The sequence below is a fragment of the Dendropsophus ebraccatus genome, chromosome 4 (assembly GCF_027789765.1).
Source record: "Dendropsophus ebraccatus isolate aDenEbr1 chromosome 4, aDenEbr1.pat, whole genome shotgun sequence".
Classification (NCBI taxonomy): Eukaryota; Metazoa; Chordata; class Amphibia; order Anura; family Hylidae; genus Dendropsophus; species Dendropsophus ebraccatus.
Window position 1 is genome coordinate 102356470 of NC_091457.1, and position 27528 is coordinate 102383997.

The following is a 27528-nucleotide window of genomic DNA, read 5'->3' on the forward strand; positions in this document are numbered from 1 at the left end:
TAATAAAAGCTCAATGAGCTGCTAAACATTCTATTTATGTTGCCACTCTGCAGATTGCACTTTCCCAGCAGCACCAGGACCACATCATATGCACAAAGTAAACTAAAAAGTAACAGCATTTTGCTCCAAAATTTATTTCTTTGGGAAAAAACAAAACAAAACAAAAAAAATGTACAAATTGAATCCTGTAGAAAGGGTCAACAGACTGTGTCAGCAATGAGCCTCTATTACGGAGGGGACACGTGTCACACACCCCTAACATATCACAAAACAAAAAAATATTTACACTGTACAGCTGTATGATACATATTTACAGGGATACTCCAAATCCAATGCTGTGGGGTTGGGGGGCGTCCTGCTCGCGTCCCTGGCCAGCAACGCCCCCTGGAGGAGAAAGTTCATATTTATTCAGTCTCTGCTCCATTCATTCCATCTCTGTGAACCGTGCAAACATGGCTTTCCTGACCGCTTCCTTGTAAGAATCTGATGTGTTAACTCCATAGGAGCTTCCTTTTGCACCCAGCCCTGCACCTCTCATCCTGACCTGAGCCTGCAAACAAATGACACAGTTAATACTCAGAAACAGAGGGAAAGATGATGACAGAGGCATGCAAACAGCTCTAGGGAAGAGACAAAAGAGAAGCTTTCCATAACTAGAATGGTCAGGAAGAGGCATGCCCACACATGGGGTAAGCAGTCATGCTGTAGCTGGACTCCCTTGATACCACCTCCACTCAGTATATATAATATAAACGCTATGAGAAGCAGTTTATGTGCAGCACAGGGTTTTTATGAGACCGCAAAAAAAATAAAATAAATACTCCATGTAATGAGGCTGGTGGTAATCCAGATGTGTTCAGTGGGGGTAATATTTTCTCACCTGGATGGGGGCAGTGATTCCCTGACTCTTTCTGCCAAGCCCAGAGCCCTCCTTCCAGCCCATAGCTTGCAGCATTTTGTTGCCAATATTACTGGTATCTATCCCATCCTTTGTTGGCTGTTCATAGTTCCTATAACATAAAGGAAATAAAATAAATAAGGAACCAGATTTTAAGCAATTTTCTCTAGAGCATTTGGGACAAGCAGACTTACACTACACTGGTGTCATACTGCTTCTTGCGCTTGGGCTCTGGGGGCTCCGGAATGCCATACTTTTCCCTTCTCTCTGCTGCTCGGTCGCGGTATTTTGCCTGCGTGTCAAAAAAAAAAAAAAAAAAAAAAAAAAAAAAAAGAAGAAGAAAACACACAATGAACGCTCTCATCCACAAACATTTGTAATCTAAAAAAAAAAGTGCAGACCAAGAGTAAACTGGTCTATTTGTTATAATGTGTTTTTCACCACCAAGTGCCAAGACTGAACAGATGAATTTGAGCCTTATTTTAAACATGTCAAGGATTAAATCTGATGGCACCAGATGATAAAAAGCAGAAATTAGCAGCTGCATGACAAGGTTTTGGCTGCAAATGCTTCATAATGGATCTTGGATATGCACACTTTATTAATGCATGCTGATCTGACTTATATAGGGCTGCTGGAAATTTATCTGAACAGCGTTACAGCAAAAGGCAACATCAGTGGGCAATAGCAACTCAGGCAGCCCCCATAATAAACTAGAATTCTAATTGTAAATTTTTAAAATTATATCAGAAAAAAAAGGGATTATGTTCCAGTATCTAATTTTCGTTTTTTCCTCCTTGTGCTTAAAAGGCCATAGCACTTGCATTTTTACACCTAGAGACTCCCCCACTAGACACCAGGTACAGGGGGCACATATACTCTTCAAATGCAGCTGTCAGCTTTGACAGCTGCATTTGAATAGTTAATTAGCCGGCCGCGGCGGCTAATACCTGCGGTCCCTGGCTGCACATAGCAACCGGGGACTGCGGGCTGCAGAGAAGGCTCACGCAGGGAGCCCTCTCTGATCCCCCTTAACGGCCGCATGACGGGTATACCAGTCATGCGTCGTTAAGGGGTTAAAGACCCTGTTTTCCACTGAGGATATCACGTGTGAAGGTCCTAGAAAGAGAAGGATATTTTTTGTATGCTTACTGCATTTCATGCACATCCTTATGAATACATTATGATGCAACAAGCTCCTGAATAGCTAAAGCAATACCAAACCAAACTAAGTTAGGGAGTTCACTGCATCGTAATTACAGTGCGAGTGCCAACAACAAGGATGCTATCAGTCTGTGAAATGTGTGCAGCATACAGAACAGATTTCATAAATTGAACACAGAATCGTATAAGGGGCTTAATACATCCAACATCATACTGCCCCCCCCCCTCCAGAGTAATGCTTCAAAATATCTTAATACTATAAGAATCAAATGATTTCACAACAGACTCACCTCTCTTTCCCGCAGCTCTAGAGCTTCTAGATCTTGATCGGAGAGTCTGGACCTCCTATACACATCAAGGTTTTGCTGGTGGACAATAGCAGATTTATTATTTTATACTCCCTAAGGGTATAAACCCACACACCGTATACACAGCGTATTTACTGCTGCGATACGCAGCGAATACGCAGCAAAAACGCAACAAAAACGCAGCAGATTAGATCTAAATAACTGAACTCAGCATTAAATCTTCACCATCAAACTGCTGCGTATTTGCTGCGTATTTGTTGCGTATTTGCTGCGTATACGGTGTGTGGGTTTGTACCCTAAAGCTGTTCGTGTGCAGGTAACAGAATGTGGGGTAAATATGGACTCACCTTGTGTAGGTCTGAAAGCTGCTGGTGTCTCGTCAGTGCATCTTTGTTTGGAAACTGTCTACGACATAACAGACAAGCTAATTTTTTCCAATCTGTTAACTTTTCCTCATCCAGCATTCCCTGGAGCCGATCTGCTTCTTCTTCATTGTCACTGTCACCACTGTAAGCTGCAACCAGCGCCCGCTGCAGAAACATGCAGAGGCATTGAAAAACTGAGCTGTACAAAACGGTGAGGTGACAAGAGTAATAAGATTCAGAACAGTCACTCACCTTGGGCGGCTTCTCCTCCTCAGTGTTGACCATCATCATCATGTCTGGTAGAATTTGTCTCTCCAACAATGCACCTTGCTACAGAAAGAGTAGAGTAGGGTTTAGGTTTGGACTAACAATTAAACTAAGAAAAATAGGAAAAAAGTAGACCATGCACCTTCTTTTCAAACAAGGCAAATCCTGCATCAGCAGCTGCTGACTCTTTTCTTTCCTCATCACGGGCACTCAGTGGCTGAAAACTGTTCTTGAAGTTTTCCTTCTGCTTATTCAAGCTTTTTGCCCAACGCTCCATATCTTTAGCAATCTGGGGAATAAAACAGGATCATTTAATCACATACAAATCAAGCTGAAGGTTGCAGGACACTTTTGTGAACTCATGTATACCTGCTGAGCAGTTTTGCTTTTTGGTTTTTCTTTCTTCTCCTTGCCTTCCTTGCCATTCGGTGTGGTGTTTCCTGTCCCATTCGCTTGCGTTGTGTTCTGTGCAGTTCCATCTGCTGCAGGCAGGTATGTCTGTTTCTCCCCATCCCAGTACAGGTACTGCTGAGTTGCAGAGTTGTAGTAATACTATGGAAAGAAACAGGTCACAAAATGTACATGACACCATATATATTATGCATCCAACATACTGACAATTTCAATAGCAAAAGTACCTGAGAATTGGGATCATAGTAAAGTCCAGTTTGAGGGTCGTAGTAATATCCTGATGATTCATCATACTGGTATGTGGACGTGTCTGGAACAGCTACCAAACAAGCCAATAGCCAATTACACACAATTCATCACAAGTGCAATGAGCAGGTACAACACATTATGGAAAGTAGATCACATACCATATTTCACACCCGGGATGATAGTGTTAGGAGAAGAAGGTGTTTCTTCTGTAGTGGCAGTGGATGTGGGGGCTGTGCTTGCAGTAGAGCTAGTGCTTGGCTGTGTCTAGAAAAAACATATCAAATTGGCAATACACATCTGGCAATAAAGGTTTGCACCAACAAAGAGAGAAAATGAGCCCCTTGAACACTAGAGCAGTCGTCACCAAGCCTGACACTTACCGGAGATCCAGGCTGTTGGTAAAGCTGGGGACTCTGACACACTACAGCAGCAGTTGTAGTAGTGGTGGTGGCGGCGGCAGCGGCTGGTAGTGTGCCTCCTTCTGCTGCTGCAGCTGCTCCCTGCTCTGCTCCTCCATTCTGAGACTGGTATAACTGCTGATATTCCTGGGAGTACTTTGGAGACAACCACATTTTTATTAATGTTTTTGACAAACTACACACAGATGATAACTCATGGACTGAGCAATAACTACCTGGCCATATGGTGTATATCCCTCCTGCCCTTGTGCGTATCCATATTCTGCATTATCCCCGCTTTGCTGAGCCTAAAATAAGACAAAAAAGTTATTACACTAAGAAATGACACAATGATATCTATGAGAACAGATTATATTGGTCTTAAACTGCTGAGAAAATGAACACTGTGCTCTTCTTCAAGCAAGGGGTGGGGGGATAAAACAATTAGGCTGGCACAAAAATGGAACAAAAAAAAAAAAAAAAAGTTAAAGAGCAGCTCTACCTGATCTTGCTAGATTATCTAGCTGGTCAACTTACATACTTGATTTTATAGGTCCTTGACAATGTCATTAAGAACACACTGAAGGCACCCTCTATATATCAAAGACTAAAGTCTAGTGACAAACCAAGATTCCTGCTAAAATTTGATTTTCTCTGGATTGTCCAAGAAAAAAATAAAAATGGATCCACTGTGAGAGAATTTTTATAAGGAAATATAGTAAATAAGCAGCAGACTGATCCAAAGCCACTATGAATTACAGAAAGATAATGTATAGGGGTAGATGACACTAGAAGCAACTTACCTGTGTGGACGACCACTGAGCTGCGGCAATGGCTGTGCTTGCTACTGAAAATGCACTGACCCTGTTTCCATCCGGCAATACAAGATCCCTGCAAAAAAGGAATATATATTAAACTTATACAGTCGTTACAGTCCTGCATGGGACCCACCAACACTGTGTAGATTCAGAGTATCTCACACTTTAAGGCTAAAAAACCCACTTGCCGGATCTGCAGCGAGTCCCCTCGCTGCGTATTTGCAGCGATACTCTGCAGATCCCGGCCCTATACTTTCAATGGCAGACAAACACGCAGCAGGGATGTATAACGTTTTCTTGGACAATCCAGAGAAAATCAAATTTTAGCAGGAATCTTGGTTTGTCACTAGACTTTAGTCTTTGATATATAGAGGGTGCGTTCAGTGTGTTCTTAATGACATTGTCAAGGACCTATAAAATCCACAGCCCGCCCCGTTATCCAGGCCGCCGGAGCTGATACTTTAAAGGGGTAGTGCGGTGCTCAGCAATTATTCACAGAACAACACACATTACAAAGTTATACAACTTTGTAATGTATGTTAGGTCTGTGAATCGCCCCCTTCCCATGTCCCCCCACCCCAGCACGTGTACCCGTAAGTGTGGTGCGATATACATACCTGACGCGTGTCGACCCCCGTCTTCTGTCGATGCAATCTTCAGGAGGCCGGCTGACTCGCTGCAGCCGGCCCCCCTCTGCAGCATCATCAGCTGCGATTGGCTGAGCATAACTGTGCTCAACCAATCGCGGCTGAGCACAGTTACGACGCGGCAGAGGGGGGCCGGCAGGAGCGGGTCGGCCGGCCTCCTGAAGATGACGTCTTTGAAGAAGATGGCGGACGGGGTCAGTCGACGTGGATCAGGTATGTATAGCGCACCACACTTCCGGGTACACGGGAAGGCGGCGATTCACAGACATAACATCCATTACAAAGTTGGATAACTTTGTAATGTGTGTTATTCTGTGAATAATTGCTGAGCGCCGCACTACCCCTTTAACTGATCCCAGGTCCGGCGGTTCCCGGTGTCTTCAGCAAACTGGAGCGGGGACCAGGTGATGTATATGCTCCAGCCAGCCGCCTGCAGCCCCTTTAACATTTAAAGGAAAACTCTGGGCAGAAAACTTTGGGTGGGGGTGGGTGAAAACAGAAACATTCACTTTCCTCCCTGGCTCCAGCGCTGACCCTAGTCTGCAGCTCTGGGCCCATCACCTTGGAGGCCTGCTCAGCCATTCACTAACTTTAGCTGTATTCAGCCACATCATGTCCCCTTACCACCAGGAAGTGCCCAGGGACCGTAGTGGCAGACTGCGAGCTTCAGTGCTGGAGTCAGGAAGGTAAGTGGAGTCTTTGTTTTCATCCACCCAAAACATTGTCCTGCCCAAAGTTCTCCTTTAAGTAGCTGTGTTTTTTGTGCAGGGAGGTGTATATTATATTGATAACATACTAGGGACAATGGGACTTTTTGACTGCTTTTATATATACAGTGGTACATTGGTTTAACTAACTTGGATTAAGAGAGTTTTGCAAGAAGAGCTCACAGTTTTTCTAAATTGTAACTTGGATTAAGAGCATTGCTTTGGTTTAAGAGCTACCTGTACTGGGTGGGAGGGCGAGTGGAGGAGGGGCATGGTCTGCATAATGGGCTCTACAGCCCTGTACTCTGACCTAGGAAGTCTTCTCCACCTTTCAAATCACAGCAGATCCATTTCAGGCTGGGGCTTGCATCAGGGAAAAGGACTGTGGAGGTAATCTTTTTATAGCTGTAACCCCTCTCTCCTTGGACAGAGTGCTGCATTTATGTGCCCAAATCTGCCCTGCTCATTCCTTTATACTCCCTACAGTCTCTGTCAGTCCTTGTGTTTCCCATCCTCTCCATTCCTGTTATAATGTGCCTTAACTCACTCAGCCATTCACACTGCTGTATAGAGAAGTTTCTGTCACTGTCGTCCTGCACAGCTCTGTGATTCTCACTTCCTGGTTCATGCTAAACACACACCCCTTTCCCATTGTGATCATGTGACCACACAGCCCTGCTTCTCTATTCTAGCCTGTTGTACTACACTACTGCAGCTTCATCCTGTATCTACAAACTGCTCCTGTATTTTCAGGTTTATGCACTTACTATACATAATACTCCACATGCTGATTGCTATACTGTACATGAACTTATATGACATTCAGCTGTTTCTCATTGTTTGAATTATCTGCTCTACATGTTGTTCAGAAAAAAAAGTTATTTTTGGGGTGTGGAACCAATTGTCTGCACATCAGTGATTTCTTATGGGAGAATTTGCTTTGGTTTAAGAGTGGATTTGGATTACAAGCACGGTCCCAGAACTAATTATGCTCGTGATCCAAGGCACCACTGTCACTGCCACTATCAAAATACACCAATTCCAGCAATTAAATTTTTCCCTACCATTTACAGTATTCATCATACAATTATATTATTATAATTTACACTTTTCGTAAAAAAACAAACAAAGGGGGTGTCCCCACTTATGGCATATCCTGTGGATATGCTATATGTATCCAAGATGGGCATACCACTAACTTAGTACCTCTAGGGTGTTCACTATAATGTACTTGAACAGTACCAACGTCAGTGTACTGTAATTGACACTACTTCAACTATGGGTCAATGTACTCACTTTCTAGCACTCTTGGCAAAATCAACTCCAATAGTTTTCCCATCAATTTTTAAAGGAGGATGTAGAGTCTGGAGAATCTGCAGCAGCTGTGATGCTTCCTATGGGAGATAAAGCAATGCATTACCCTCTGTAGAGCAGATTTTAATAATAAAGATTGAGGAAATACACAGAACACTCACCAGTGCAGAGGGTAGCTGTACAAAGGCAAAGCCTCTGTTTTGCTGTGTCTGCTTGTCCTTAATAAGCCGGATATTGCTCACCACCAGTGATACATAAGGAGCCAGGGCAGCCAAAATGGAATCCACCACGGTGTGTGGCCCGATGTTTCGCAGAATAATGGCTGAGGATACATAGCCACCTAATAAGGTTACACCCAGTTGTTTGTAAAATGGGGTTATTTCCAAACAAAACTATGTACCTCCTTCTACAGGTAATGCTAAACAATCATATGACTGGCAGAAACTATAAGTTAACCACCTTCCTAGCAAGTCAGACTGTAGAAATCATAGGGTTGTTAGGCCATATCTTTGTTCAACTGCGATAATACAGTGAAATTTATTTGAGAAAAACACTCAAAATTACAATGAAAACTGGTGTTCTTTTTTTCAAGGAAAATGGCCCTTATGCATTATATATGATAGAATATCACAAGGTCTAGATAAGGGGATAACCTTGTCAAAAAGTGGTCTTTTGTAGACATTTCACTGTATCTGAAAAGGTCACGAAAGCAATTTTATATAGACTGTAGACACCCATATACAGTAGGCTTTATCTAAAGTTTAGCTGTAAGTCATGGCGTAGAGCATGGGTCTCCAAACTCGGGCTCTCCAGCTGTTGCAATACTACATTTTATCATGCCTGGACAGCCAAATCCAAAGCTTTAGCTGTCTAGGCATGATGGGAATTGTGGTTTTGCAACAGCTAGAGGTCTACGCCATGACTTACAGCTGAACTTTAGTCACAACAAATATTATTGAAACAAAATGATTTGCTGGCCTGACACTTAGTAAAGGTTTTTCAAGTTTTAGACTAACAAAACTAACAAGCACTAGTGTAACCCATACTAACTTCCTAAATGATTTTTACTTAAAGCATCAGAAACACTTACTGTCACTGTAGTAATCAGCAGACTGAGGAGCTTCTGAGGCTCCAGAAGGTGCCTCCACATCAGATTCTGAAAGAACACAGAACAACTACTTTAGCATTCCAGGGTCTCTTATATATCAGGATAGTTCATTATTTCTTCAAAAGCTCCCAGCCTAAAAACTAAAGGTATCCTTATGCCTCCAAGCACCTGCCAACATTGCCCTCTAGGTAAACCCTTGGCTAGACCACACTGGAATAACCTTTTTCTCTCTACTATACAGGAAAGTAGATCTACTGCATTTCTACACAGAGGACCCTGGGGTATACATTTTTACTAACATGTCAATTAATTTTCCTAACATATACCACAAACAGAATGTGAACAAATCATAATATAAACAGACCACTAATAGAACAGAAGGATAACAAAACAATGAATAAAAAAATTGCATAAAAACACACAAGCCAAGAACCTAAAGAAACATGTCTCAAACACTCACCAGTCTTTGCTGCTCCACAGCGGAAGCATTTTAGTCTTCTTCGAAAATTGTAAAGGCCACACTGTAAAACCAGAAAGCTTTGCACTTAAAATTAACTGGTACTGTTGCCCCTTGTACCCCACAACCAAACATATCAATTTGTAGGGATTTGACACTTGCGTGAACATACCTTATTACACAGCCAGTCCTCAAACTTGGGGCGGGGATTGCTGTAATGCATAGCGATGGTCTTCCCTTGGATCACTAACTTCTTCTGCAAGAACATAAAAAGAGTCAAGTTATTCTCAGCATCATGACAGGCTGACAATATCCCCTGGCGGAGGGGAATGAGCTCCCGACTAAAATGGATAGCAATGTGGGGAAGGACCACCCACTGCCAACTAATGCTTTGCCAGCCCCCACCACAAGGGGTGGACAGAGAAAAGGGATTCAGAGGCGCACAAAGCTGCCGATGAAAGAAACAGAAAGAGTGGGGTATAGGTAAAGTCAATGGCATAGGGCTCCAGAAAGATGAAGTCTTAATACTGCACGCAGTATTCCCAATCTTTGGATATGACATCTGTTTAACAAGGCTCTGTAAATACATGTGATTATCAGAGGTAGTCCCCTCATGGCCTAACCACTTCTCAAAGCCAAGGGCAAAATATGCAACCTCTTCTGGCACTGAAAGGGTCAAGATGAGGAAACCATGAACAAATGTTTTGGGCGCACAAATGTCATAAGACATGACGTACGAGAGGCAACACCCTCCCCACAAGCAGCCCACTATTTCCCATCTGTCAAATACCCTTCAATTTAGGGGGTACAACAAGGTGACTTCAATTTTTTCTGCAAGCTATCTTGATAAAAAGATAGATTCAGAGTCTCTGTTCTGAAATAAATGGTTGATCCTAGTTATAATTACTAGGGCTGTACGGTTACACAGTGGTTTAATATTCCTTTCCTGCCATTACTTGCCTCCCAAGATTAAGATGTAATTTTAGAAACCAGGGATTTTTTGTTTGTAGACTGTAGTGTCTAAATGCCTGGCTCTGATCACATCAATGTCCTTTGTACATACCCATCTAAGCTGAATATTAATGTGCCCTCTCACTGGGACCTCCCAGTGCATTAGGGAGCTGAGCTGCCCATGTGGAGTTATTACAGAACATGTGTCTGTCAGATGTACTCAGCAGTAACCCAGGGAGAAGGGGGGACCTGCACATAATACAGACCATACACTGGGGCTCTGCGTACATTAAAGAGCTACTCATCCACTATACACCTCACATTAAAAGGTGAACACTATAATGTAGTCATATGCTTCTATAAAGCAGACAGATTAAGTGAAGTGTGAAATTTAGGGGCGGCTGCTACAAAGCAAACATAAAAGGACTATATGGCAGCCATGTCCCATATATAAGAAATACCTAAAATGCAAGGTTGTCACACTTATAGATTGTCACTTATCTGCTTAGAGGTGATTAAAATTCATTGCGGGGAGCTTTAATGTACATAGAGCTTGTCCCCCATCATGATCACCTGGAACCTTAAAGCCTCTCTCACTTCACCCCCTCCCCCCCATCCTCGTTCTGCTTTTCGATCTCGGTTACAGACATATGTCATGTGCCATTTCTCAAGGAGTATTCTAGACTTGGCGAGTGAAGCAACCTGATTGGCTTCCATCCAGCTGGTAGCATCTTGCAAGTGATAAAACTCCACGAAGGCGAAACCGCGGCTTAAACCTAGAGACAGCATTCAGATATAGACGGGATACTAGTGTTAGTCACTTCCTTTTACAGAATACACAGCTGCATCTCTCCAACTGACAAAGCCCATGGTTCTAGCAGTGCTTTATGGCATGGCTTCCATGGGTGCAGTCCTGTTACCTGTCTTACGTGGGTTGCCATGAAAAGGAACCTCTAAAACAAACATCCCTAGCAAAATACACATTTCACCATCTGAACTGAGGGGCTATCGTAAGGCAGCAACCCACATGCTGGAGACAAAGCTGCAATACATTAGGTTCCAGGCAGACATAAGGATGGTGAATAAGTCATGCGGAAGGCTTCATATCCCAACATTTCCACTTACAAAACCCACACAGAGAAATTATGTAGAATATAAATAGGTCTAAATAGGAGAGGTTCCTTAGCCATGGCAAGTCCATTTAGTACCTGATGGTGTATGGGGGGGGGAGGTGAAGAGGGGGCTAGTCCCCAGGGAAAAGCAATCTCAAAGGGTGGGAACATAGAACGAGTGGGAGCGCACCACGTCACGCCGGATAGAATCTCACCTGTCTTTCTCTTCATCAGCCTCACATCTGCAGGCTGAGGGCCTTCAAAGGACTCCACCAGTTCTCGAATCTAAAAAAGCATTGTCAAAACAGAAGGCTTAAATAAAAGCATATTTCACAGTATCAAGTGTGAACCAACAAAACTAATGTCCCAATATGAAATTTCCCTCCATATATACTGAGCAGCTGTTTATTATTCCAACGCAACATCAATACATCGCACCAACAAAATGGGTCAGCTGTAGAATGTATGACCAACAGGAGACCCAGACAAGGTTTTTCATCAGTGATCCTCCAATCTATTGCAGCTCTAATTAAAGGGAAAGTTACATTAAGAACAGTAACTGAACACAAGGCAAAAAATAAATACATGTCCAGAGCCTTGAACTACCCTGCATAAATCTTAAGACAAATAAACTAAGACTGAAAAAAATCCACAAAAATAAGTCACTACTCTATATTTGTATAAAAGGGTTTTATCCAGTGTTAGACAAACATGGCCCCTTTCTTCCAGAGACAGCACCACTCTTGCCCCCAATTTTTCAACTCTGTTCCATTAAAGTGAATGGAGCTTAGAGGGGAACTCCAGATAAGAAAACCATTTCTTATTAAAAGTACATTAAAAGTTATATAGATGTGTCTATACAATGTATTACTGTATCTGTGCGGTTCTGCCACACTGGCCCCTGTGCCAATTCACATTGTCTCCTGCTGCTATCCCCCCCTTAGGAGACAAAGATTCCATGCCTCTGTCTGACATTGTGTGTGTTTTCTGAGGACAGGCTGATGATGCACACAGGGGGCGTGACTGGATCCCCCAATCCCCTGAGTGATTCACCATCTCTGACTGGCCAGAAGCAGGCGCTGCACTAATTTTACTGATTGTGATGGGTGGGGGACTGTGATGATCAGCTAAAAGAAAGCATTGCATTATGGGAACTGCTCAACCAGAAGGACAGAAAAACAATACAGAACAACCCCCCCCCCCCCCCCCAAAAAAAAAAAAAACAAATGGATTTTTGGTAGTTCCAAAACCGGGATAGACAGGTAAGTAATTCTGTATGCTTCTGCAGAAGTTTAATTTTTTTTAACCTCTACCTGGAGTTCCCCTTTAAAGGGGTACTCTAGCTAAAAGATTTTTTTCCAGTAACTGAAACACATTACAAAGTTATGTAACTTTGTAATATGCTTCAATCACCTATCTGCCCCCTCCCCCCACCAGGAAGTGAAGTAAACTCATTCTTACCTAATGACTGTTGACCCCAGGCTTTTCAGTGGCAGCCATTTTGTGACAATGACACCATTTAAAAGGGAGGTGGGTCTAAGCCCTGTTAAGCCAGCCTCCCTTTGTCAGATGACACAGGTTGCTTAGCTCTGATTGGCTGAACAAGATGTAAGCCATCTAACAGTTTCACATAGTCAGTTAGACATCACAGGAGACAAAGTGCATCATGGGAAAGCCCAAAACAGGAAGTAAAGGAAAAAATGACGACACCAATGGGAGCTTCAGGGACCTGCAAACAGCGGGAAATTCAAACAGAGACTCAAGAGGGATGGTAAATGTAAAAACTATGTTTGATTGATTTTTTTTTTTTTTTTTTTTTTTTAAATCAGCGCCAGAGTAACCCTTTAATTGCAAATCACACCTGAACTGGAGACAAGAAGAGTGTTTCTCTGGAAGAAAGTAGCCATGTTTTTCTAATGCTGGAAAACCCCTTTAAATATTCCCAAGGTAGATTTATATGCACTTACATCACTCTCACTAATGTTTATAGGGAGACCTCTCAGCATGATGGTCTTGCTCTCCTTCTCATCCATATAGTAATCATTACGGTAGTCATGGTCTATGTAGTCACCGTCTGAATGGTAACCATCTTCTGAGCGGTCACTGTTCCTCCTTTCACGATCTCTGTCTCGCTGGAAGGAGCAGATGTTTTATTATTAATATTCAATGAATACTGCAGCACAAGGACATCAAGTCCCCTAAAAACAACCTATAGCAAGGGTGCAAACCATTATATTGCAGCACTTACGTCAGGACTGTCATAGTCTCGATAATCATCATATCTATCGTCACGGTCTTCCCGGTATCTTTTGTACTCGTTAGAGTCTCTGCGTCTGTTTCTGGACACCCTGTCATCCCGATCATCTCTATCAAACGCTGACCCATATCTCCCACTTCGCTCACTGCGGCTTACACTGCAAAGAAAAACAATACAAAACAGAGTAACATTACAGTAAAGCTATTATCAGTTTATACTTTCTATACCAACATTGCTTAAAGGGGTTGGCCAGCGAAAACCTTTTTCTTTCAAATCAACTGGTATCAGAAAGTTATATAGATTTGTAATTTACTTCTATTAAAAAATCTCAAGTCTTCCTATACTTATTAGCTACTAAATGTGATGCAGGAAATGTTTTATTTTCAGTCTGACACAGTGCTCTCTGCTGACATCTCTGACAGACAGGAAATTTGTCTCGGTTTTATATGAATCCCCATAGAAAACCTCTCCTGCTGTGGACAGTTCCTGTCTCGGCCAAAGATGTCAGCAGAGAGCACTGTGTCAGACTGAAAATAAAGCAATGATATGTAATAAGATGTGTATAGCATACGAGAGATACCTTGTATTGCAGCTCTTCAATGTTTGCTCTCCGTAGTCGCAAGAACATATACTCACAAGAGTGCAGGCTTTACTTGTAAATTTTACAGTTTAATTCGGTTTCTCGTACAGGACATAATAAGGTGCTCACAGGCTGATACGTGCTCTCCTCCCAGTCCAAACCATCCAACCTCGCGGCGAGGTTCATTGCTGAATTACTACGGACAGAGTGGGGGTCCGGTATGATGTGGATGGACTGTTATATGCAATCTGATTTAGTGCGGTGTTGGTTATTTCTTGAAAAGACTTAAAATAAAACAACATTTTCTGCATCACATTTAGTAAAAGAGGATTTTTTACTCACCGTAAAATCTCTTTCTCGTAGTCTTCATTGGGGGACACAGATACCATGGGTATAGGCTGCTGCCACTAGGAGGCGCTGACACTAAGAGAGACAAAGGAAGTGACTCCTCCTGAGCAGGATATACCCGCCCACAGGCACTGAGCTAAACCAGTTTGTACAAGAGCAGTAGGAGAAGTCAAGAACAGGTAAAGTAGGAATAACACCAAAAACGGAGAAAACTACCATACCGAGGAAAAACCCCAAAAGAAAATGGGTGGGTGCTGTGTCCCCCAATGAAGACTACGAGAAAGAGATTTTACGGTGAGTAAAAAATCCTCTTTTCTCGTGCGTCTTATTGGGGGACACAGATACCATGGGACGTCCAAAAGCAGTCCATGGGGTGGGAAAGATAACCGCTAGACAAGAGCGCTTGGTGAGAAGGCACAGAATAGCACCAACACAACCATCAACTAGGAATAGAGCAAGGGATGATGCTGAATGCATCAGAGAAAACCCCTACAGGTCGGCAGCAAAGGAAAAAATGTCTAGTCCCTGGAGCAACGTGCTGCACGGCAGACAGAGTGGGTTGTGTCCGTCCTGGAAGCCAGCAACATGATGTAACATCGAGTCCAACAGAACTAGTAGGCTAGATGTGGGGAAAAAAAGCAGACGCCCAGCCAAGTGGGTGACCACAGGCGGCAGGGACTTACTCTGAGGTAGAATAGAATAAAAGGCAAATACAACCATGACGGGAGAGACTGGAAAATGTTTCATGGCACATAGAGGTCTAAGGCGTCAAATAAAGGAGAGAGAGGACTGAGCGTCTCTCATAGAAGGTGCCACATGAGATGCAGGAGAAGCTGCGTCCTTGACTATGGAGCTGGGAAGAATGGCCAGGCTGGAAGCTCCATGGGCCTAGGAGTACAGTCTTCACTGAGAAGACAAAACTTGAGCACAAGAGAAGCCATGGCCTATGACATGAGTTATCCCATCTGAGAAACACATGTTAATAAGAAGAATCAAGCTGTCCAAGCATAATGCAGTCCAGGGAAGGAAGGAAAAACAAGATCAGAATCTTGAGTAAGTTGTCCTGGAAGGAGTACAGTAGTACCTGGTACCCCGCAGTGCCCGGCAGAAAAGAGGAGCAGAGGAAAGCCGGTAAGCCGGGGAAAAAACAACTCCATGGGCTGTTAGAGCCTTAGAAAGGAGGTTGATCATATAAAACACTCCGCTCCAAGGAAGCCTAGAGGTACTCGAGAGCCTGGAGTCCCAGAAGAAAACTGTCAAGGGAGGTCAAGGTAAGGCTGATGGGCATGGGAGTTGTCACAGGACAATGGGCACAACAGGTAATACATAGACTAGAGTCCATATGTAAACTAGATCCAGAAACCAACGCCTCAAAGGGTGAGCAGAGACGTTGCTTGGTAAGAGCAGAACAGCAAATGTAAGTCCTGCCAGAATGGGCCAGTGAACAACCCTGTTTCCAAGGAGAGGAAACCCTTAAGGGATTAAGTTCTCAAGGAATCCACATGGGAGACAACATAAGGGAGGGGGATGGCCAGTCAACAACAAGACCAAGGACAAGGAATTCAAGCAGGAGTGCTCATAGAGGCCAGTGAGGGTCAGAAACCCACACCTGCCTGTCGGAAGAAGCTATTACGGAATAGCAGTCCTCAGGAGGATACTTATACTAAATATTCCATCCTCCTGGAGGAGGGAAGGGCTGCTTGAAGATTTTCTGACTGAGTGGTAAAAAACCAAACCCAGGATGGGGGGGTCATGCACAACAGTGCATTAAGCCAGGGAGAAGGAGTAATGGTGTAAGCGGGAGCACTGCAAAACCCTGAACTGAGAGCAATGCTTCATAGTCCATATGGCCAAGCAAGGACACCTAGAGAAGCTAGACCACGAAGAGACCATACACCTATGCTTAGGACGGTAGAGAAACAGTGCAGGCAGTAAACAGGAAATCCTCACCCTGTGACACTGCAGCTGCCTAAGAGAGAAGACTAAATACTTGCCATGTTGGCCATAGGCAGATGCAGAAGGAGAAGTCCTAAAGTAGCACTGTGATAGACATGTAGGCAATTGATGTCCTACATACACCAGGGGTAGAAGAAACCCTTTACTGTTTTACCTGAGGAGCAGAGAGGCCTCACTTCATCCAGATCAAAGAGGGGACGGCCGAAGCAATTCAAGCCATACTACTGGGGAACAGCCAGCGAGACAAATGCCAGAACATGGTAGTTATGCCCAGACAAAGGACAGAAGAACTACCCTGACAGTACCAGGATGAAATAGTGACCGGATCTGTATGCTGCCGGCCACTCAGAGGACCAGAGTATGAGAGTCCAACAGTCCAGGGGCAGGTAAAGCGAGGGGTTCTGTACCTCGTGTAGTGGGACACGTAGCAGGATGCTTGGGCTTTAGAAAGGATACAGCCCAAGAGGAATACAACAAGGTTACGCTGCCTGAGAGCAGGTAATGAGACTTGTTAGTGGAAACATATAGAAGACAACATGGTGTAGTAACAAGTTACCCCATGATGATTCCCTGAAGTGACAGGCACAGATCATGGAAGTCCTACGAGGATGAAAGGTAATATACAGGGTAACACGAGCAGAGTAGCTGCAAGCAGTAAGTAACAGAAGACCAGCATTCAAGAGATACAAATACCTGGACTGGAAACAGGTAACGTGCCTGGTCAGACCTGTAAACAGAAGCCTACAGTGTGTGCCCTGGGAGCAGGGAAGAGATCAGGACTGTGTCCCTATGTAAATGAGGACTGGATACGAGAACTGCCCAGCATCACCAGGATAGTGAGCAAACCTGAAGGTTGTGTATTACATCGTGTAACAGAATACCACAATCTGTGCACACCGAACTACAGGTAATGTAGTTGGAGCCATATCATGCAGCAGAGGGGAGAGGTCTGAATAACCTTGTACCACCACCTGGGAGGGGGTAACATGTCCAGTTCTATGTCTGTGACATCATGTAGTAAAGGAATCTATGTCATGAAGATGAGAGGCAGGTCTGAAGCACCGCCCGCTAATGGGTGATGTGAGAGACAGGACTGGAAGCTCTGAGTAACACCGGAACAACGACTGGCAATGGGTGATGAGTCTGGTCCCATAACCTGTCTAACAAACCATGTAGCAGACGGTTCTGTTGTGAGAGCACAGGAACACAGCATAGTAATAGGTAATGTGTCTGGTTCCATGTCCTGCTTGCGACATCATTTAGCAAAGGATTCTGCCTCAAGAACACAGTAGAGTAGTCCCCTTAGGAACGGTAATGTGTCTGGTCTCATGTCCTGCTTGTGAAACCATGTAGCAGAGGGTTCTGCTCAGAGATAGTTTGTCAACGAGTAACGTGTCTGGTTCCATGTACATACCGTGACACTGTAGCAGAGGGTTCTGCTCAGGGCACAGATACACTGTCTGGAAACAGGTAACATGTCTGGTTCCGTGTACTTACCATGATACTGTGTAGCAGAGGGTTCTGCTCAGAGCACAGATACACTGTCTGGAAACAGGTAACGTGTCTGGTTCTGTGTACTTACCATGACACTGTGTAGCAGAGGGTTCTGCTCAGAGCACAGATACACTGTCTGGAAACAGGTAACGTGTCTGGTTCTGTGTACTTACCATGACACTGTGTAGCAGAGGGTTCTGCTCAGAGCACAGATACACTGTCTGGAAACAGGTAACGTGTCTGGTTCCGTGTACTTACCGTGACACTGTGTAGCAGAGGGTTCTGCTCAGAACACAGATACACTGTTTGGAAACAGGTAACATGTCTGGTTCCGTGTCCTGCTCGTGACACCGTGTAGCAGAGGGTTCTGCTCAGAGCACAGATACACCACCTGGATAGCGGGTAACGTGTCTGATTCCATGTACTTCTCGTGACACCATGTAGCAGAGGGTTCTCAGAGCACAGATACGCCACCTGATAGCGGGTAATGTGTCTGGTTCCATGAACATCTCGTGACACCATGTAGCAGAGAGTTCTCAGAGTACAGATACACCGCCTGGATAGCGGGTAACGTGTCTGGTTCCATGTACTTCTCGTGACACCATGTAGCAGAGGGTTCTGCTCAGAGCACAGATACACCGCCTGGATAGCGGGTAACGTGTCTGGTTCCATGAACTTCTCGTGACACCATGTAGCAGAGGATCTCACTGAGGGCACAGAAACACTGTATGGTGATGGGGAATATGTCTGTGCGTATGTGGTTGGAGGGGAACCAGAGTGTCTGTATATAAGTATTAATGTAATCTTATATATATAAAATCTGACACAGAGGGGTCAACCAGCACCAAAAATGCTGGATCTGCAGACCAAGGGTTGCTGGAACATTATATGGAACATTGGCCATAATAAAACATGATGCAAGCCATTCTCATATATGTAATGGTGTAATAACCACTTCCACCAGTAGGTGGCAGGAGAGATGCATCAAGTGTCCCAAGCTGCTGGAATAGAAGGGTAGTGTGTGTGGTAGCTCCATCAGGAGACCGCACACACACACACATACACATGGCAGGGGGAGGGGGAAGCAGCATCCCTCAGTGCAGGCTCTGGAGAGAGCCAAAAGGGGGGATGCCACGGTCCGCGCTGCACCCGAAAAGGGGCGGGGCCTACCGGGAGGGGGCGGAGCATCTTACTGTGAAGGCTCCACGGAGAGCCACAGGTAAGATTAAGGTGCGATGCTGAGGCCCACCCGACTCCCGAATGGGGCGGGGCCTGCCGGGAGGGGGCGGAGCATTCCAGTGCAGGCTCCACAGTTAAGAAAAAAGGCGCAATTCTCCGGGCCGCGCGGCACCCGGAAGGGGCGGGGCTTACCTGAGAAGGCGGGGCATCCCCAGAGCAGGCTCCAGTGAGAGCCAAACATAATGAGAAGTAATGAAGAGGGCCGCGCAGCGCCCGAAAAGGGGCGGGGCATATCAGGAGGGGGCGGAGGTAGCCCTGTGTGTACTCTGGAGAGCCACAATATAGGGAAAAAAGGGCAGGATGCCGCGGCACCCGGTAAGGGGCGGGGCTTAGGGAAAAGGGGCGGAGCATCCTTTAGTATGGTCTCTAGAGCCACATGAAAAGGAAAAGTGCGGGAAGCTGCGGCCTGCGCAGCACCCAGTCAGGGGAGGAACATCCCTCACAGTGGCACCCAGAGAGAGAGACACTAATAAAAATAAAATGGTGGAGAGGGCTGGCCTGCTACCGACTGAGGGGAGAGGAGTATCTGCCTGGGGAGGGCTGCAAGTGACTGGAGAGGGAGAGCTGCCTATGTGGAGTAAAATGGCGGCCTGGGAGGGAGGGCAGGGGGAATATACTCACCTATATAGGAGCACATACTCACCATTGTCGTCTTCAGCCGGTGGGTGCCTCACCTTAACGCGCCAAGCTTTGGGGGGCGAGGCGGGAAGGGGCTGTGCGGATACAGAGTCCGCAGAAAGGCGACCAGATAGTCAGACTGATCTGGGGCCCTGGTGTCACGTTGCCGGCCGGTGGCGACCGAGGGGTCACAGCCCATTTACATTTATGGTCTGTTCCCTGGTCGCATAGTGGGGGGATCAGGGTGAGTTTTAGATAACCCACCGTGCCCAAGAATCCATAGGACCTAGAAGGAAAAAGAAAAACCAACTAACTAAACATAAAGGAAGAAACTGGTCTGGAGAACCCAGACCTGTGTCTGCCTCCTACTGACACTAAGCTAAACTGGTTTAGCTCAGTGCCTGTGGGCGGGTATATCCTGCTCAGGAGGAGTCACTTCCTTTGTCTCTCTTAGTGTCAGCGCCTCCTAGTGGCAGCAGCCTATACCCATGGTATCTGTGTCCCCCAATAAGACGCACGAGAAATAATAGGTATGGGAAGACTTAAGATTTTTTAATAGAAGTAAATTACAAATCTATGTTTCTTTCTGACACCAGTTGATTTGCAAGAAACAGGTTTTCGCTGGACAACCCCTTTAATTTTACAATTATACTTATATCCCAGAATCCAGCACAGAACAGTAACATAATGCAGAAAGTAAAGAAATACACTGAGGTTTGCAGAAGGGGCCTGCCCCATGAACACTTTTTCTGCAGTACAGGACTCCAGAAATCTACAAGCAATCAATACATCTACTGAGAACCCATCATCTGAGAAGCATGACTTACCGCTTGTCAGAGCCCATGGCTGGTCTCCACGTGTTCAGTCTGCCCCCTCTCAAGGTTTATATTGCTGATCCTGCTGAACATGGAAAAAAAAATAAATTCTGGTCCGCTCTGAAATCTCCATACTAATGGACTGCTGCCAGAAAACCAGCCTTTTGCCACTTATACATATACATCCAGCAGGAGGATACACGGCTCACATATGGCATACTGCAGGGGAGGGAGGAGAAATATACTGCACCAAGCTTATATTCAGGGGCATTATCCATATTGTGCAAAAGATGCCATAAAAAGCAACTGACCGATTGGTAACCCTGAAGAGCTGATTTGACAAAGGTAAAGCAAATATGTTTAAAGATGATGTAATGTTCGTGTGCATGTAGGGCTGGGCGATAATGGCCTAAATCAATATCGCGGTTTATCGTACATGTAGCCGCGGTAACGATAAATCGAACGATTATTATGACACGCCCCTTTTAAAGCCACGCCCCTTTTGAAACGTCTCCTAGTGGCACTTGAAAATGGCGTAGGAGAAGACAAAACTTTGTGTATTAATTGTGAAGTTTGCTGCATATTGTTATATGGAATAAATTCATGTTTGTATTACCATCAGAGTGCTGCAGAGTATTTTTTACTAGCTGACTTGATCCAAGGTCTGGGATTCATATGCTGGAAGCCACAGTTCGTTACGTGTGCTGCCTATATTGTTTACTATATCTATCTATATATACAGTATATATTCAGATGATAGAGAGGAGATAGAGAGGACTCAAATCTATCTATCTCCCTATCTATCTCTCTATCTACCCCCAGTCACTCAGTGGCTGCAGGGTGTCAGGTATAGGTCGGCACCTCCTTGCTCCTCTGGGCACCGTTCTCTCTCTCGCACAGGAATCCTCGGCCCGTCACTGGTAGCACATATATCTGTGTCCCGAGCAGAGCCTCACACATGGCCGCTTCCAGCACTGACAAAAGATAACGGGGCTCCGAAGATTCCTGTGCGGGGACAGAGTGCGGTGGCCAGTGAAGCATGGAGGTGCCGACCCATACCTGACCCCAACTGTATGTGCGGGGGGATGGGGGGGGCTCACCGTGCAGCTTCCAGCAGCAGCGCTGAGCTCACACTGGAGGGGACGCTGCCGCCTGTGCACAGCCTGTCACATCTACAGCCCCCGCAGCAGGATCTTCCATCCCCTGCCCTGCACCAGTATTTGTGCGCCCTGGCTCGGGAGGTAAATCGGAGGATCAGCTGTCCAGCCCCCGCCTCTCCACCTGGCCACGGTGGTATGCGGGTGAGGCCGGCGCTGTACTGCTGCTGCACTGTCAGCGTGCACCCCGGCCCCCTGCGTAGTGATAGCAGCCTGGGGGTCCATGGGTGCAGTAGCGTTTGATGCCGGTGGTATGCGGGTGAGGGGGCGGGGCCATGCGGGTCGGCCGGCGCTGTACTGTACACTATCGATCTGGATGAACAGGCTGTTACCACCACACAGGGGGCATGGGTGCACGCTGACAGTGCAGCAGCAGCTTCCATCCAGAACGATAGTGTACAGTACAGCGCCGGCCGGCTCCGCCCCCTCACCTGCATACCATCGGCAGTCCGGCACCAAACGCTATCACTTATCACTACACAGGGGCCGGGCCTGGGTGACAAGCAGCTGCCATCTTACCGCCTGTGGCGCACATCCAACTGCCAGCCTGCGCGAACACAGGAAAGCCCACCCGCACGCAGCCAATAAAAAGGAGGGCTGCAGAGGCGGTACGTGGGCGACGCAATACGGGTGTAGGGGGGGATTGGCTGGCCAAGCACATTATTAATAAGAGACTGCTTCCAGGTCCCCCCTCCCCCAGCAGCAGAATAGATTATTCTAAATGCCTCCTGCATGGTCCGGACAGCAATTAGGAGGCGCCAGGAAGACGGGGAATACAGAAAATACCGCAGATACCGTCCTGGCCAAGTTGAGGTCGGTTAACCGACGCCAGTGACGGTATCGGTATTTTCACGGTATACCGCCCAGCCCTATGTGCATGGCTGATAGCACCTTTAGGGCCAGTTCACACTGAGCAAACACAGCGCAATTCTGCGGTGGAGCTCTCAGCCACGCTCAGTGTCCTGCTTTGAATGAATGGGACAGGCGCGTGCTCTCCCACTCACTTAAAGCAGGACACTGAGCATGGCGGAGAGCTCCGCTGCGGAATTGCGCAGTGTTTGCTCAGTGTGAACTGGACATTAAAGCAAAGAGCCAGCAATGAGGTGTTAGGGTGACACACTACACAGACTAAAAGACGCTACATGCCCTACATGGGGAAACTGAACAGATCATCAGTTATAGTATCAAAACTCTTCCCTGATAGGTCACCAACCAGCAACCCTGCCAGAGAGTATCAGGAGACCAGCATCTTGAGGTGGAGTACTGGTGGGCAGCATTGTCTCAGTAATGGGGAATATTTGCACACCTAAGATTACTCTGTCATGTCCCGCTCCTTAGAAGTGACTGACCCCGTATACCTCGTAAGACATTGCCCCCCCCCCATACTCCTCCACATCAAAAATACATCACCTGCCCCACACTCCTCCATATCAAGACAATTCCCCAAACAGTCCTCCATCCAGATGTTGTCCCCCCCATAAAACACCACATCAAAAGAAACATTGCCTCCCCACTTATCAAGAGATGCTGCCTTTCCCCAAACTCCTCCACATCAAGAGAGGTCCCTCCGTACACTTCCCCAAGAGATGTTGCCATCCCCTTTACGCCATAAGATGTTTTGCGCCCCCCTATCAAAAAAGTCCACTCCACATGTAAAAAAAAAAAAAAGCCCCCCCCCAAAAAAAATTTTCACTCCATTAGATTCTATTTCCTCTCAATTGTCTACATCAGAAGGTCCCTTGTCCCCCACTAATCCTACATCTCCAAAGAGTGTAACCCAGAACTCTTCCACAAGTGACGTTGCCCCCCCTCCAGTATGCCTCCACCTTAGAAGACGTAGCCCCCCCAGTATGCCTCCACCTCAGAAGACGTTGCCCCCCCAGTATCCTACACCAGAGAAGACGTTGCCCCCCCCCCACCAGTATGCCTCCAGCTGAGAAGACGTTGCCCCCCCCACCAGTATGCCTCCAGCTGAGAAGACGTTGCCCCCCCCACCAGTATGCCTCCAGCTGAGAAGACGTTGCCCCCCACCAGTATGCCTCCAGCTGAGAAGACGTTGCCCCCCCACCAGTATGCCTCCAGCTGAGAAGACGTTGCCCCCCCACCAGAGAAGACGTTGCCCCCCCCCCACCAGTATGCTCCACCTGAGAAGACGTTGCCCCCCCCACCAGAGAAGACGTTGCCCCCCCACCAGTATGCCTCCACCAGAGAAGACATTGTCCCCCCCACCAGTATGCCTCCATCTGAGAAGACATTGCCCCCCACCAGTATACCTCCATCTGAGAAGACATTGCCCCCTCCAGTATACCTCCATCTGAGAAGACATTGCCCCCTCCAGTATACCTCCATCTGAGAAGACATTGCCCCCTCCAGTATACCTCCATCTGAGAAGACATTGCCCCCTCCAGTATACCTCCATCTAAGACATTGCCCCCTCCAGTATACCTTCATCTAAGACATTGCCCCCTCCAGTATACCTCCATCTGAGAAGACATTGCCCCCTCCAGTATACCTCCATCTGAGAAGACATTGCCCCCTCCAGTATACCTCCATCTAAGACATTGCCCCCTCCAGTATACCTCCATCTAAGACATTGCCCCCTCCAGTATACCTCCATCTGAGAAGACATTGCCCCCTCCAGTATACCTCCATCTGAGAAGACATTGCCCCCTCCAGTATACCTCCATCTGAGAAGACATTGCCCCCTCCAGTATACCTCCATCTAAGACATTGCCCCCTCCAGTATACCTTCATCTAAGACATTGCCCCCTCCAGTATACCTCCATCTGAGAAGACATTGCCCCCTCCAGTATACCTCCATCTGAGAAGACATTGCCCCCTCCAGTATACCTCCATCTAAGACATTGCCCCCTCCAGTATACCTCCATCTAAGACATTGCCCCCTCCAGTATACCTCCATCTGAGAAGACATTGCCCCCTCCAGTATACCTCCATCTGAGAAGACATTGCCCCCTCCAGTATACCTCCATCTGAGAAGACATTGCCCCCTCCAGTATACCTCCATCTAAGACATTGCCCCCTCCAGTATACCTCCATCTGAGAAGACATTGCCCCCTCCAGTATACCTCCATCTAAGACATTGCCCCCTCCAGTATACCTTCATCTAAGACATTGCCCCCTCCAGTATACCTCCATCTGAGAAGACATTGCCCCCTCCAGTATACCTCCATCTGAGAAGACATTGCCCCCTCCAGTATACCTCCATCTGAGAAGACATTGCCCCCTCCAGTATACCTCCATCTGAGAAGACATTGCCCCCTCCAGTATACCTCCATCTGAGAAGACATTGCCCCCTCCAGTATACCTCCATCTGAGAAGACATTGCCCCCTCCAGTATACCTCCATCTGAGAAGACATTGCCCCCTCCAGTATACCTCCATCTGAGAAGACATTGCCCCCTCCAGTATACCTCCATCTGAGAAGACATTGCCCCCTCCAGTATACCTCCATCTGAGAAGACATTGCCCCCTCCAGTATACCTCCATCTGAGAAGACATTGCCCCCTCCAGTATACCTCCATCTGAGAAGACATTGCCCCCTCCAGTATACCTCCATCTGAGAAGACATTGCCCCCTCCAGTATACCTCCATCTGAGAAGACATTGCCCCCTCCAGTATACCTCCATCTGAGAAGACATTGCCCCCTCCAGTATACCTCCATCTGAGAAGACATTGCCCCCTCCAGTATACCTCCATCTGAGAAGACATTGCCCCCTCCAGTATACCTCCATCTGAGAAGACATTGCCCCCTCCAGTATACCTCCATCTGAGAAGACATTGCCCCCTCCAGTATACCTCCATCTGAGAAGACATTGCCCCCTCCAGTATACCTCCATCTGAGAAGACATTGCCCCCTCCAGTATACCTCCATCTGAGAAGACATTGCCCCCTCCAGTATACCTCCATCTGAGAAGACATTGCCCCCTCCAGTATACCTCCATCTGAGAAGACATTGCCCCCTCCAGTATACCTCCATCTGAGAAGACATTGCCCCCTCCAGTATACCTCCATCTGAGAAGACATTGCCCCCTCCAGTATACCTCCATCTGAGAAGACATTGCCCCCTCCAGTATACCTCCATCTGAGAAGACATTGCCCCCTCCAGTATACCTCCATCTGAGAAGACATTGCCCCCTCCAGTATACCTCCATCTGAGAAGACATTGCCCCCTCCAGTATACCTCCATCTGAGAAGACATTGCCCCCTCCAGTATACCTCCATCTGAGAAGACATTGCCCCCTCCAGTATACCTCCATCTAAGACATTGCCCCCTCCAGTATACCTCCATCTGAGAAGACATTGCCCCCTCCAGTATACCTCCATCTGAGAAGACATTGCCCCCTCCAGTATACCTCCATCTAAGACATTGCCCCCTCCAGTATACCTCCAACTTAGAGGACGTCCCCCCCCAGTATACCTCCACTTCCTAAGATGTTGCCCCCCTTCAGTATACCTCCAGCTGAGAAGACGTTGCCCTCCCCCTCCAGTATGCCTCCACCTCAGGAGATGCTGTGCCCAGTATGCCTCCACCTAAGAAGATGGCTGTGATCATTACTCCTCCCCAACAGCTGCAGCAATAAATTATCTTCTCACAAGACACTGCGTCCCCACACCAGCCGCAGAGACTTTCCTCTATAGGTGACCCCCTCCTTCCCCTCTTATCTCACCGTCGGACCGGACCTCTGGCGTAGCGTCCTTTCGCCACTAGCTGTCTGCACGAAATGGCGGCTGTTCCACCCGTCTCCTACCCAGAATGCAACTCGTACACCTCGGCGCCTGGAAGCTTCCACGCGAAAAGCGCATGCGCGACTTGTATTACAGCAAATAGCAGCGAAGCCAGTGGTTTACCGCGGGGTATTATGGGAAATGGAGTTCTCTCATAACAGCTGTATATGATGGCGTCTGCCCGCCCCCCCACTGAGACATCATAACAGGGACCACAAAAAATAACGCTGGATGTCATCTGTAGTCCCACAGCACAATGTACACACGGGGTCATCCTCATCCGTCCCGTCACTCATCTGCGCTGCTGCAGCGGCTCTCACCAGAGGGGCCCAATGGCCATCGCTATTAGCCGGGGTTCACGTCTGCTTATCATCCAACATAGCAGACTCTTCTATTACTGCTTCTGCCTGCATAGATAACCCGCAGGGGAGGCGTCCAATTCGGAGGAACCGGTTCAGGGGCCGGCGGCCATAGCAGCTATGAGGAGACTCTAGTGCCGCCCGCTTCCCTCATGGAGAAATTGTACACAATATTTCAAAATTCACCCCCATTACACAAACGGAAAAATAAAAACACATTTGATTCAACCAGAGGGAAAAAAATTATCAAACAGACACCAAACTGTGATACCAACAAAAAACGCAGCTCCATAGGTGCAAAAAGGGGCACGAAAAAGCAGCTCCATAGGTGCAAAAAGGGGCACGAAAACGCAGCTCCATAGGTGCAAAAAGGGGCACGAAAACGCAGCTCCATAGGTGCAAAAAGGGTCACAAAAACGCAGCTCCATAGGTGCAAAAAGGGTCACGAAAACGCAGCTCCATAGGTGCAAAAAGGGTCACAAAAACGCAGCTCCATAGGTGCAAAAAGGGGCACGAAAACGCAGCTCCATAGGTGCAAAAAGGGGCACAAAAACGCAGCTCCATAGGTGCAAAAAGGGGCACAAAAACGCAGCTCCATAGGTGCAAAAAGGGGCACGAAAAAGCAGCTCCATAGGTGCAAAAAGGGGCACGAAAACGCAGCTCCATAGGTGCAAAAAGGGGCACAAAAACGCAGCTCCATAGGTGCAAAAAGGGGCACAAAAACGCAGCCCCAATAGGTGCAAAAAGGGGCACAAAAACGCAGCCCCATAAGTGGAAAAAGGGGCA

The 27528-nt window shown here is 46.7% G+C and overlaps 1 protein-coding gene across 5 annotated transcripts; it reads right to left on the reverse strand.

The window, feature by feature from the left end:
• Positions 1-115: 115 nt before the first annotated feature.
• On the reverse strand, positions 116-26429 carry LOC138788546 (RNA-binding protein 5). Of its 5 annotated transcripts, none has more exons than XM_069966522.1 (24): positions 26326-26429; positions 20494-20563; positions 13423-13588; positions 13142-13306; positions 11390-11459; positions 10765-10838; positions 9284-9367; positions 9115-9175; positions 8637-8702; positions 7708-7868; positions 7529-7626; positions 4864-4951; positions 4297-4368; positions 4043-4216; positions 3821-3926; positions 3641-3732; positions 3372-3554; positions 3145-3291; positions 2988-3065; positions 2718-2900; positions 2353-2427; positions 1093-1190; positions 881-1010; positions 117-550 (listed from the first exon to the last, which is right to left on the reverse strand). In XM_069966522.1, exons 2-24 carry the CDS (start codon positions 20508-20510, stop codon positions 425-427), a joined length of 2514 nt encoding a protein of 837 aa, XP_069822623.1. In that variant the 5' UTR covers positions 20511-20563; positions 26326-26429; the 3' UTR covers positions 117-424. The 5 variants fall into 5 exon arrangements, with proteins under 5 accessions (XP_069822624.1, XP_069822623.1, XP_069822621.1 ...); XM_069966520.1 differs by having other exon boundaries at positions 7708-7886; XM_069966521.1 differs by having other exon boundaries at positions 7708-7886; positions 20494-20566; positions 26326-26415.
• Positions 26430-27528: the final 1099 nt, after the last annotated feature.

Coding starts and splice junctions, on each gene's coding strand:
- LOC138788546 (XM_069966520.1), bottom strand. Junction 1,011..1,092: donor CAGTATGACACCAGTGTAGT/GTAAGTCTGCTT, acceptor TTTATGTTATAG/GAACTATGAACAGCCAACAA. Junction 551..880: donor GAATCACTGCCCCCATCCAG/GTGAGAAAATAT, acceptor ATTTGTTTGCAG/GCTCAGGTCAGGATGAGAGG.